The 12302-nt window shown below is 47.4% G+C and overlaps 1 protein-coding gene across 1 annotated transcript in view; it reads right to left on the reverse strand.

Annotated features, from left to right (window-relative positions):
- The window catches only part of LOC119439969 (neprilysin-like), a 500589-nt gene that overhangs the window by 55322 nt on the left and 432965 nt on the right, over nucleotides 1-12302 (reverse strand). The window contains exon 13 of the mRNA XM_049662689.1: nucleotides 9069-9190. Coding sequence (XP_049518646.1) covers nucleotides 9069-9190 — 122 coding nt within the window. The remainder of the gene's footprint in view (nucleotides 1-9068; nucleotides 9191-12302) is intronic.

The following is a 12302-nucleotide window of genomic DNA, read 5'->3' on the forward strand; positions in this document are numbered from 1 at the left end:
GAGGCCGATGATCTGGTGTGCGCCAAACATCCGACTTCCGAGGGGGCGGGCGTCTGTCGTCGACGTAGCGAACCGCTTGCTCCGAATGGTGGGCAAATGGAGCGGCATGAACAACCGGCGGCGGTGTATACCCAGCGTCGTAGTACGACATCGGCTGCGCCGACTGAATTGACACCGTAGGAGGAGCACGAACGAACCGCGGCGGAGAGGGAGAAGGGCGCTTCAGGGCTTCCGCGTAGGTCGCACGCGGATATTCAACAGGTACTGCCGCAGCGTTAGCAGGAGGCAAGGTGTCACGGAGCGCCTTGTGCACTTCGTCCTTGATAATGCTCGCTATGGAGCTTACCGTAGGGTGCGGTGTTACGGCGGCCTTTTGCAACTCTTCACGCACGACAGAGCGGATGAGTTCTCGCAGACAGTCACCATTGCTTCCTATAGCCGTGAAAATGTCAGCAGCAGACATGCTGTTCGCTTGCCGCTCATACATGTTCGAGCGATGCAGAAGCATCTTTTCCATAGTCACGGCCTCGGACAAGAACTCCGTGACCGTCTGCGGAGGGCTCCGTACGAGGCCAGCGAAGAGTTGCTCCTTGACCCCGCGCATCAGATGACGTAACTTCTCCTCCGTCATTCTTGGATCGGCCCGTCGGAAGAGGCGCGTCATGTCTTCGACGTAAGTGGTCACAGTTTCGTTTGGCAACTGGACGCGGGCCTGAATCGCACGTTCCGCTCGTTCGTGGCGATCAGGACTGGTGTATGTCTCCAAAAGCTGACGACAAAACTCGCGCCACGACGTCAGTTGCCCGTCGCGGTTCTGAAGCCACGTACGCGCGCCATCCTCCAGGTAGAAGTAGACGTGTCGGAGTTTCTCCGTGTCGTTCCATTCGTTCACGGAGGCCACGCGCTCGTATTCGACCATCCAGTCTTCGATGTCTTCGAACACTGTGCCATGAAACGTCTTCAGGATCCGTGGGCTCTCAACTGTGTAACGGTTCGACATCGTGCTTCCCGTACCGGTTGGGGCGGTTTGAAGAGAAGCGCTGGTCATACCGGTTGATGTGGTGGGAACTGTAGCGTTGACGACTTCTGGAGACAGTCTCCTGATCCTGCGGCTGGCCTGATGCACGGGAGTGTCAACAGGCACTGGATTCGTAGCGCAGATCCTTGGAGGAGTCTGCAACATCCGTGAAGACGCTTACCCCGCACCTCCACCAGTTTGTCACGAGCCTCGAGAAGTAGCCCTGAAGGTTTAATAAACGTAGAGCAGCTGGCTCTTGGAAGACGCGACCGTCGGGGCTGGCTCGAGCAGACAAGGAGCGCGCGGTCTTCTTTCTTCTCTTGGGCTCGACCCACTCTTGCCCTCGACCCACTACCTACAGGTGGCAATATCGTGACGAAAACACTTCATTTGTACTGGCAGCGCTGGGAGCGCGCTACCCTCTGTGCCTTGCTTCTAGACGTTCCGCGGCGCGGAACACATGCTTTGTGTCACTTTTTCTGAAATCGAATTATGTGATAAGAGCCGGTATTTTGTAGCGATGCCTAATAATGCCTTTTCGCGCTTATCGCGCTTTGTCAGTGGTCAGAGCGACGGTCCGCTCACGTTATCAACGGGATCAGCCGGCTGTGAGCGGTGGATGATAAGACTAGTGTGAAATAAGTCATAAGGCAACGTTACAAAATCGCAGCCAAGGTCACGAAGCAGCGATGCCTTTCTCGTTATACGATTCCACGGTTACTGCAGAAGTGGCACCTTGCGCTCTCTCCCGCGTTCCGGTGCGCGCCTGGTTGAAGCGACCGAACGAGCAGGCTGGCAGATAAAAAAGGGCGCGCGTGCGTAGTACGCGCTCTTGAACTTATTCGCGCACCTGTCAGAAGGCACAGCGATGCAGTTTAGTCGCCGCTCCCGTGGTCTCTAAAATTTTGCCCTCGACTGTACATATTTTTCGGTGGAGGGTAAACAACCGGGGGACGCAGGAAGAGAGAGGTGTGGATCGGAGAGCAGACGGCGATGGCCGATATTCTAATTGACATTAAGAGAAAAAAAAGGAGCTGGGGCAGGCTATGTAGCTGCGTAGGGTAGATAACCGGTGGACCATTAGAGGTAGAGAATGGATACCAAGAGAAGGGAAGCGCCATCTGGGCCATCTCGACATCAATTCTGAAATGTCCACCGATAGCCAGACAGCAGTGCGCAAGCTCTTGCTTGAATTCAGGGCCTACTTAGCAAGTTCTTCAAAGATACGCCACATTTCCATCACTAGACACAGGATAATCACGTACGAAGACGCACGCCCGATACACGAGCAGCCTTGCCTAGTGTCGGCAAGGCTGCTCGTGTATGCTCGTGACTGCTGGACGAGCACTTGGCGCAGTGCTCGTCCAGTGCCAAGATGGAGTAGAAAGAGTTATAGCCTATGCCAGCCGCTCCCTGTCGCATGCCGAAGTTAATTATTCGACTACGGAGAAAGAGTGCCTCGCAGTCGAGAGGGCGATCATTGAGTTTTGCGCCTACGTCTATGGCCGTCCTTTCAAAGTAGTGACGAACTACCATGCCCTCTGTTGGCAAGCATGCGTGACCCTTCAGGACTGGCTGGCATGGTGGTGCTTGCGGCTACAGGAATTTGACGTTACCACCGTTTATAAGTCTGACCGTAAGCACGAAGACGCTGACACATTGTCCCGAGCACCGATTGATCCTGCCAGTCACGAAACAGAGGACGATGACGGCTTCCTGGGCGCCATTAGTTCATCGGGCTTTAGTTCATCGACTCTGAGATTCAACCGATCATCGATCATCTAGAGGGCCGTGGCAGAGCCCAACCAAGCCATCTGTCCTGCTCCTTGACGTTCCTTCTGCCTACGATACAACGTGCTGTGTAAGAAGAATGCTCGTTCGACCAGCTGCGCTTACGTTCTGGTGGTTCCAAGAGACATGCGAGAGGACGTCCTCTTCGCTTGCCATGACGAACCCACGTCTGGCCATTTAGGCTTCTCACGAACACTCGCTAGAGTAAGCGAGATGTATTATTCGCCCAGGCTTTCGACAAGCGTCAAACAGTACGTCAAAGGCTGTCGGAATACCAGCGCCGAAATACACCATACGATCCCCCGAGCCACGGCTTCAGAGTTAGAGCAATTCTTCATGCGCCACATAGTATTGCGTCACGGGGCTCCCTCCACTGTAATAACATACAGAGGGACAGCATTCACAGCGCAGCTTATGGACGAAGTTTTTCAATTAAGCAATACCAGGCATCGCAAGACGACCGCGTATCATCCGCAGACCAACAGACTTACCGAGCGACTGAATAAGACGGTCACATACATGCTCGCAATGTACTACATCGACGTCCAACAAAAAACATGGGATCGGGTCTTGCATTACGTGACCTTCGCGTATACCAACGCCGTGCAAGAGACGGACGTGCTTCACGCCCTTTCGCCTCTCTACGGTCGCGAAGTCCAGACGATGCAGGACGCTATGCTGCCGTGTCAAGACGGTGGCCTATTGACAGCTCGCGCGGCTACATATCGGCCAGCAGCACCAGGCAGACGCACGACGCTACAATATCCGCCACAGGGACGTGTCCTACAACCCTGGGGTCAAAGTTTGGGTGTGGACCCCCGTTCGTCGTCGTGGCCTCTGTGAAAAGCTGCTGAGCCGGTATTGCGGTCCGTATAAAGTGCTCCGCCGCGTCAGTGACGTAAACTACGAAGTTACGAAGTGGTTCCGGACGGAACACCGCAGACACGGACAAGGACACAAAGCCAACCGAGCTCGGACGTAGTTCATGTTGTGCGCATGACAGCGTAAATTGAGCGTTCGCAACTTTTTTTTTACTCATTCACCACTCTTTGTTTCTGCTTTTCATTTATTCTCGTGAGTTTAATTCTTTGTTCATTGACTGTGGCGGCATGACGTTTATTGTACTTTCCCTTTGTCTGCATTGTCTTATTTATAATTTTTTCTTCCTAAACCTATTTTCCAGCATTGAGGTGATGCTTTTATTCGGAAAGCGGGATTGTGTGTCGGTAGTGTGTCGAGAGCAAGTGTGGGTCGAGCCAAAAAGAACGAACAAGACCGTGTGGGTCTTCAGAACATTACTAACTTTCAGTGCCTCGGTTTTTGGCTTTAGCCACAGGGACGTACTTGATGCCGTTTGTAGTTTCATTCAGTCAACAAAACGAATAAAATTTTAAATCGCTACTTCTACAATTCTCTGAGAGATATTTGACTATTTAATGCATGGCATTATTATTATAAATTGTGCACTTTAAGAAATTTAATTTGTATCTTTTGATTACTAAATTGCACAGTAACTGTACTTTCAGAAAACCGTATCTAAAAGTTGAGGTGCTCAATTCTTAGTCAATCCCCCGGAGTGGGTGCGAGCCAGGTGTTATAGACATCATCATCATCTTCCATGCTCGAGAGCCAGCACCGACGGACGCGTGTTCTTGGCGCGAGCTTCTCTACGGTTTATTAAACCCACAAGCCTACTTCTGAAGGCTCGTGACAGTATAGCTATCTTCTTCACTCGGTAAATTTTTCGAACCCATTGGCCTCGAGCGTCTTATGTTTGGACTCACAGAAGAAATCGCCTGCGAGCATCCGGATGAAACAGCTTGCAGCCCAGGTCTATGCACAAAGGACAGTCGCTACCAACTTCTGTTCCTGGCCAGTAGACGAAGAGGTAGGCGAAACAGCGTCCTATATATATATACATATTTTTGGCAGTCGATCTTTGCAAAGCATTTGACACAGCATAGCTAACGACGCTGCCAGTGAGGCAGAGGAAGGAGCACGTCCAGACTCGCGAACGAAGTTGTGTTATTTCTATGTAATGAAACTTTCGAAATGTGCAGTGCCACTTTCCCCACACGGCAATGGGCCCTTGCGTTGGCGTACTTCATGTACGTCGTGCCACCACGCGAACGCGTCAACCACCCTTGAAAACGTTGCTCTAGGCTAATCGTCTACCTGAAGTCGAATGTATCTGTTACACGATGTACTCTAAAGCTATCACGCTGTGGCTAGAATACGAACACGACAGAACACGACAGAAACAGCAATCATAACACTACAAGCCACCTTATACATCTCTAAATACTCAGATAAGGCTCGCATGCTAGTGTGAGCTAAAGAGACCCAATAGATCGTACTTGGTGGCTTGCATGAAGAACAGAAAAAGATCTGTCTCAAAATAGCAGACCATCGTTAAGCCGCAAAATTGCCAGATCCACCAGCTCGGGATGCCCTTTCACAAAGATGTAGGTACCTACCCGCGGCTCACGGAACTGAAACGTGTGAGGAAGTACGTCCATCTGATCAAGATCGCACAACAAGCCGAAATCGCCCACACTAAAAATGGCAGCACACTCTTCACAGTGGTTCTCACATCTCGTACCTGCTGTAGTGCAGTGTGCTGTATTCTCACGCAGGCACAAAAAAAATGAATCTAGAGGCTTTGCATCAAGAATCCATGAGTGTAACGGACCTTCCTAGACACATAAGTAGTTCTTCGCTTCTTCGGTCTTCCTCGGTTGGCAGCTATCGTTGAAGGAAAATACGGCAACCAAGAAATATGTAGCATGTGAACAGGCGACGGATATTTAATAGCCCGGCTAGGCAGCTGTGTTTAATTGGTTCTTTATGCTTTGAAAATATGGGCTTTGAGTATTACTTCTTAACCCCTGTTCATTTTCTTTTCTTTGGCGTATTCCCGTTATTTCAATTGTTAGAGCGGGCTTTCCCCTCCATTTATTCAGTTTATTTTTACATTCACTGAGGAAACAAGAGTTAGAAAAGGGGGTGAAAGGCGAAAACACCCTTGTACTTAGATTAAGCTGCACGTTAAAGAACCCCAGGTTGTCCATATTATTCCGGAGTCCCCCACTACGGCAAGCCTCATAATTGGATCGTAGTTTTGGAACATAAAACCCCATAATCATTGTTTTTTACTGCTGACATATCCTATCACTTAGCTTGGCTAGGCTAAAAAACCTAGCGCATGCAGCCAGCAAAAGCATAGCGTTCGAGATTAGTTTGCCACTTAGCGGAAGCCATCGCATTGGTGTAGATGTTTCTTATTGTCGAAATAATGCAACGCTTCATAAAACATGAACCACAGATACATCAGCTTGATAAACAAAATATTACTTTGTTGCAGCTAGGGCTGCACTTGCAGGCTGCTTCCCACCTCTGCCGGCGTATAATCGCTATCGCGCTCATGTATCAAGTTTTCCAGCATGTTTCTTCGGCACGACTACACCCTCAACGCAGATCGAAAACTTCGGATACAAATGTTTAATGGCATTTTCCGCGTTACCCCTATACGACTGGAAGAGCTCAGACTGGGAAGCTTTTTCTTTCTCTACGGGTACCATAAAACATGTTTGCCAGTCCCTTTAACCCTTTGTTATTGACCTAACAAAGCATCTGCAAAAACTTATACAAATCGAAAGGTGAAGCGCCTTTCAGTTTAGATTTATTTATGCACCTATTTGTGTACAGTAGTATTCAATAAATTGTCAAGCGTCAGCATCAGCAAATGTTTTGGTCCCAAAACCTGAAGGCTTCGTCGTTATTTTCTTAGCGCATGGGGGGGCTCATATTCTCGCCAATGCGATTTCTTTTTGCATTTGTTAAGTAAGCTCTTTTTTCTTAACTGCATAAAGGCACATCTCAAGAACACACATTAGCCTTGCCAAAGCTAGTGCCAGAGACCAGTTCTGGGCCATATATTTACTTGTCACCACCTGGTGAACAATAATTTTGATCTACTGTATCTCGCTTAGATTTTAGAGAAGCCGTTTACTATTTCAATTCGTATGTATTTCACCAAAGTAAAGAATAACTAAAGGTCAAGTGTTTCTTATCTCTCCAGTTAAAGGGTTAAGACGAACTGATAGGCTAGGTGATAATAATGACTTAGATATTAGCAGTGCACTTGATAAAAACAGGGACGCAGATAAAGTGATAGCAGGCACTAACCGCAGAATTTTTTCAGTGCTTCATTCTTTTTGCGTCCGTGTTTTTTCCAAGTGTGCTGCTTATAACTAAGTTATACTTAGATGCAATGTGATGAATGTTAGCAGAAATGAAGTGAAAATGGGTAACGTGTGTCAGGTAATAATGGCTATATGACAAATAATTAACCTTTGCTTTTTGAGCTATGTAGAAGGCTTATTGGAACTCTCACAAGGTTTACCCCTGCCCGGCAAAAAAAAACAAAGGTGGTAGCAATTTTATCCTTGCAGAAAACAGGGCTATGCTATGGTTGACGTGTAAGGATAGGTTCACATGTGTATTTTGTTTCGTGAACCACGCAGGAAGTTGGCCCAATGTCATGGAAGCACCCAACGCACAACAAAGTTGACATTCTTAGGGGAATAAGCGGTATATTAAGCGTGGTGAGTGGGCAAAGTTTCGAGAGCGTGAGCTAATTACAGTTTTTGCAAAATTACAAGTTTGCAAAAGTTTTGCAAAAGGTGTTGTATGGTCATTATGAGCTATATTTCCGAATGTCCTCAGAGAACTTAAGGTACCACCGAGGATATTGACACGTATGCATAATTATCTTTCACCGGTGGCCGCTTTCCACCGGCTAACAAGTGTTAAACGTTATCGCTCGGCGCAGGACGCGCCTGCATCGGAAGCTTCTCGAACGTTATCGATGCTTCTATCCTTCGTCTGTGGTCACCGACGCTCATGTAATCTGATTGTATGAGCGACGCGAATTGTCTCGAACTTTCTGGAAGACACGCGGTCATCAGGGATTAATCTGGAACATTCGATGACTCAGGTATATAAAAGCCGACGCGTTTCGCCGCTGATCAGATTTCGAATACCGCCGACTGTGTTCGCCGCTTTCGTTGTGCTGCGAGTGTAGCTTGCTTTTGTGGGCACAGGTTCGCCCAATAAAGAATTAGTTTCGTCATACACAGTTTTACGACTGTTTGCTTCCGCGTCACTACTAAGTGACAATATATTTTGGTGAAAATCGGGGTAATGCTAACAGTAATGTGTGGCGAAACGTTAGCGTTTCTGTCATAATTATGAACTTTGTAAATACGTACTCTACCCGAATTTTTGCCATAATTTAACGAGTTATGCGAGGACCATAGTCGTATTACCCGGTGCCTTCGGTGGTTTAAACGATCGTATAGTTCGTTTCTGCTATGTGAAAGTAAGTGGTATGTTTATGGGTAATGTGTAGGCAAAGTACAAAACATGTGGGTTAATTACAGCCTTTGCAGTAAATTAGGTATCCAAGCGCTCCCGAACCTTATAGGTGTGGTTTACGAATGGCACACAATTTAGCCCACAGTACTAAAAGCTGTATACCTCGTACAATGGATGGGAAAAGGTCGCCGCGGTAGCTCAGTTGGTAAGATCATTGCGCGCGTAATACGAAGACGTGGGTTCGTGCCCCGCCTGCGGCAAGTTCTTTTGCAGCGACAATCGTTTCCTTTCATCTATAATTTCTTTAATTTAATTTGGAGTACAAGTAAGGCCCCCTATGTTACCCTTGTTTTCTATGAGTGTTGCCTGCTTCTGAAACCATTTATGTATATATATATATATATATATATACATATATATATATACTCTGATGAAGGTCGGTCCTCCGGCCGAAACGTCAGTCAGTACATATGCCATCACCTTCATCTTTTCCTCTTTTTTTGAATATACTTTCGGGTCTGGCGCTCCACACTTCGTCTTGTATGTATGTATATACATACATATATATATATATGCAGTAATTACTGGGAATGATTATGATTAGTGCAGAAAAGGAAAACATGATTTCCCCCCTATATATGCACAGAAGGAGAAAGAGAGGGTAGAGGGGGTTGAAAAGCTCGTCGAGCCACAGTCCCCCCCCCCCCTTCCGGGATAATGAAGACTCTCCGCCTATGGTCGATCTCCTCGAGTTATCCAGTTCCATTTGATTGGTGCGGTTTGCAACAGGGCAGTGCTTACACATTGGCGTAATGGTAAAATAGAAACGCACTATTGATATTCAATGCCACAGCCAAATAGAAGGCGATTAAATACTCACCTTCCACAGCGTCTCGCTGGCGTTCTTGTATTGGTTGAAAAAACACTTCGTTTTGTTTTTAAACGCCGCTGTATCATTAGAATCCAGTTTTATGTTTATTTCAGCATTCTTGCTTGCCATAGCTTGAAAAGAAAAGATTCCATGTATTGTAGTTAGCATGGTCATAAGGGTTTGCATGTCCATTTCCGGAAAAAGGCTCCTTACAGCCAACCTCAACTATACCTTACTGCTCATTACCAGGAATTTGGGACATCGCCGAACAGCACCTCTAGCGGCCGCCTCTGAAAACATGCGCGTTTTCTATGGGAGAGCGTCGTTTTTCCCAAATAATAAACATAGAAGCCATCTTTCAAAATATTCCCGGGGAAATAGGCTCCAGGCGCTTAGCCCGACATCTCATGCAAGCGGTACCATTACTTACGGCAGAAAACCTGTTCGAAATTGGCGGCGAAGTTTCAAGTATGGGACTATATGGAAAAGCCCAAATGTTGGAGGCTTTTTTTGGCCAGTAAAAGTCAATTTGCGATGACCCTATTGCATCGATGGACGTATTCCCGGCGATTCATCAACTTCATTGACTCAGCATTCAGCTAGTTGCAGCAGGAGCTCTTGAAATGGCAAAAAATGCCGTTCCAAAATCGCAGTTCTCATAACAAGGTCGCGGAATTAATTGTGGTACATATATACACCTAGTTTTTGCCTGCAGCAGCACGTCGAAGCGATAAATGAGCGCTCTGAGGAACCACAGATTAAGATCACTGATACCACGACCGTGAGTTCGCAGGTTCGAAGCCAGCAGCGGCGCTCTGTTTTTTACACTTTGTCGCTGCTTAGTTTGAGGGTTTTCCGCCCGATGGCATATTCCGAAATGCCGGTCATTTAGTTACGGTTCTTGTTTCGTTTCTTTCTACTGTACCAACGACTTCCTAAAAAATTAGCTGGCTGGTTTCGTGAACATGTGAACGTGCTTCCAAACTTCTTTTGCACTTTAAGTGTAATGTATTTTAGACAATAAACCCAGGCTACGTGTTCGGAAAGTTCATTTCTTTCTTAAGCTAAATATTTTTGAAGACATTACTAAGCAATATTTTTGTCTCTTCAGCTATGTCATGGGAAAGGCGCGTTTGTGAGACTCTTGCGCAGCTTGAACGTGCCATAAAAATAAATAGCCTCCAGTGTATGCAATTAAATGATACAAAAGTAGAAAAGTTGACTGCAGCCCCAGACGTAGTATTCTTACAAAGGAATGCAGTTGAAGCTATTTGACAGAGTATATTTGCATTATGTCAAAGTAGGATTTTAGCGTACCGGATCTTCGATGCAAATGAAGGCTGTCCGAATTATTGCACAAGCTTGTTTGCTTAGTACAAACTGGTACCTCGAAACAAGCGTTCTATCCTGAATATGCAGCGCACGCGTCTTATCATTTGAACCATTCCCACATACCTTCACGAAATTCAAGAAATACTAAAGGTCTTCATATCATTTTACCACCACGCACGCAGAGGAGTATTGGAAATTATGCGAAAAGACACCGGTACGTGTTAATGTAGCCTGTCGTGTAAAAATAGAGAACGATTCCAATCACAGACCCTTTTTGAGTTATGCCCACAAAGCTGTGCAAGAAGACATTGTTTTCAGCTACAATCACCAAAGTTGCTATATCATCCTGCTTTTCTGTTCTTGACTAACTCTATTGCTGAAGCAGGTTGCAGCACCATGATATAATTACTGGTGCATTTTTTCAGTAATTCTGTGAGAATTTTCTCCTTCTTCTTTCCGGGGTTTTACGTGCCAAAACCAGTTCTGATTATGAGGCACGCCGTAGTGGAGAGCCCTGGATTAATTTTGACCACCTGGGGTTATTTAACGTGCACTACAAGGCAAGCACACGGGCGTTTTCGCATTTCGCCGCCATCGAAACGTGGCCGCCGCGGCCGGGATTCGATCCCGCTACCTCGTGCTCAGTAGCACAACAAGAAGGAATATTTCAACGGGGATGAGAGTAGCCAAAAGGGATATTAATTATATTTAGAACATATATACAGAGAGAGACAGCTGCAGGCGATATGGCAGAACAACAACACGAGCGCTGCTCTGATCATCGTCTTCACCGTCTTTCTGGCGCATTCTTCCATGCTCGGCAGGATGCGTGCTTCAGTGCGCGGGAATAACGCATAACATAGGACCCCCGCTGTCGAGAGCGCCGAGACTTAAGGAGGAGTAGGATCGTGTCCGGCAACATAAGGCTTGCACCATATCAGTGGCGGACGCGGCAGATGATCGACTGTCCAATGGAGTGATCTTGTACGTGACGTCAGTGATCTGGCGTAGGATCTTGTAAGGCCCGGAGCACCGTGAAAGAAGCTTTGACGACAAGCCAGCGTGGCGGCAAGAGGAGGACCAATCATCCCGGAGAGTAATGAACGACTCTGTGATGGTTATCGTAGCGGGCCTTCTGGGGACAGCTGGGAGGCATAAAGATGATCTCTTGCAGTCTGGCGAGCCGTTGCAGCCCGAAAAGCTGCATCGTGGGCGTACTCGGTAACAGGGTGCACAGGTGATGGTAAAAGAGTCTGGAAGGGCAATGTGGGATGGCGGCCAAAGAAGAGATAAAAGGAGGAAAAGCCAGCAGTGTCATGGCTTGACGAGTTGTAGGCAAATATCACATAAGGCAAGGAGCTGTCCCAATCACGGTGGTCTGAGGAAAGGTACACGGAGAGCATTGTGGTCAGCGTGCGGTTGAGGCGCTCGGTAAGCCGATTGGTTTGCGGATGGACAGGCCGTGGTTAGCTTCTGACGGATCGAACACGAGCGAAGAATGTCGTCGACGACTTTGGACAGAAATTGGTGACCACGGTCGGTCAGCAGCTGTCGAGGAGCACCATGGTAAAGAATAACGTCGTTAAGGAGAAATTCCGTCACTTCAGTAGCACAGCTTGTCGGCAGTGCCGGCGTGATAGCGTATCGTGTTGCGTAGTCTGTAGCTACGGCAATCCATTTGTTCCCAGTCACATATGTTTGGAATGGCCCGATGAGATCAAGGCCGACGCGGTAGAACGGGACACCGGTGTAGTGCAGGGACATTAGTAGTGTTGTTTATGTGCGTGGACTGTTTGTAAGAACTCTTGAGACTTGTGCATGAAGAAAGAAGAAGCAGAAGAAGGCGAGCCAGGGGCAGCTTGCGCGCTTGGCAGCGTGTAAAAAAAGAAACAGAAAAGGAAGGAGAAGAGA

Source organism: Dermacentor silvarum, chromosome 2, assembly GCF_013339745.2.
Source record: "Dermacentor silvarum isolate Dsil-2018 chromosome 2, BIME_Dsil_1.4, whole genome shotgun sequence".
Lineage (NCBI taxonomy): Eukaryota > Metazoa > Arthropoda > Arachnida > Ixodida > Ixodidae > Dermacentor > Dermacentor silvarum.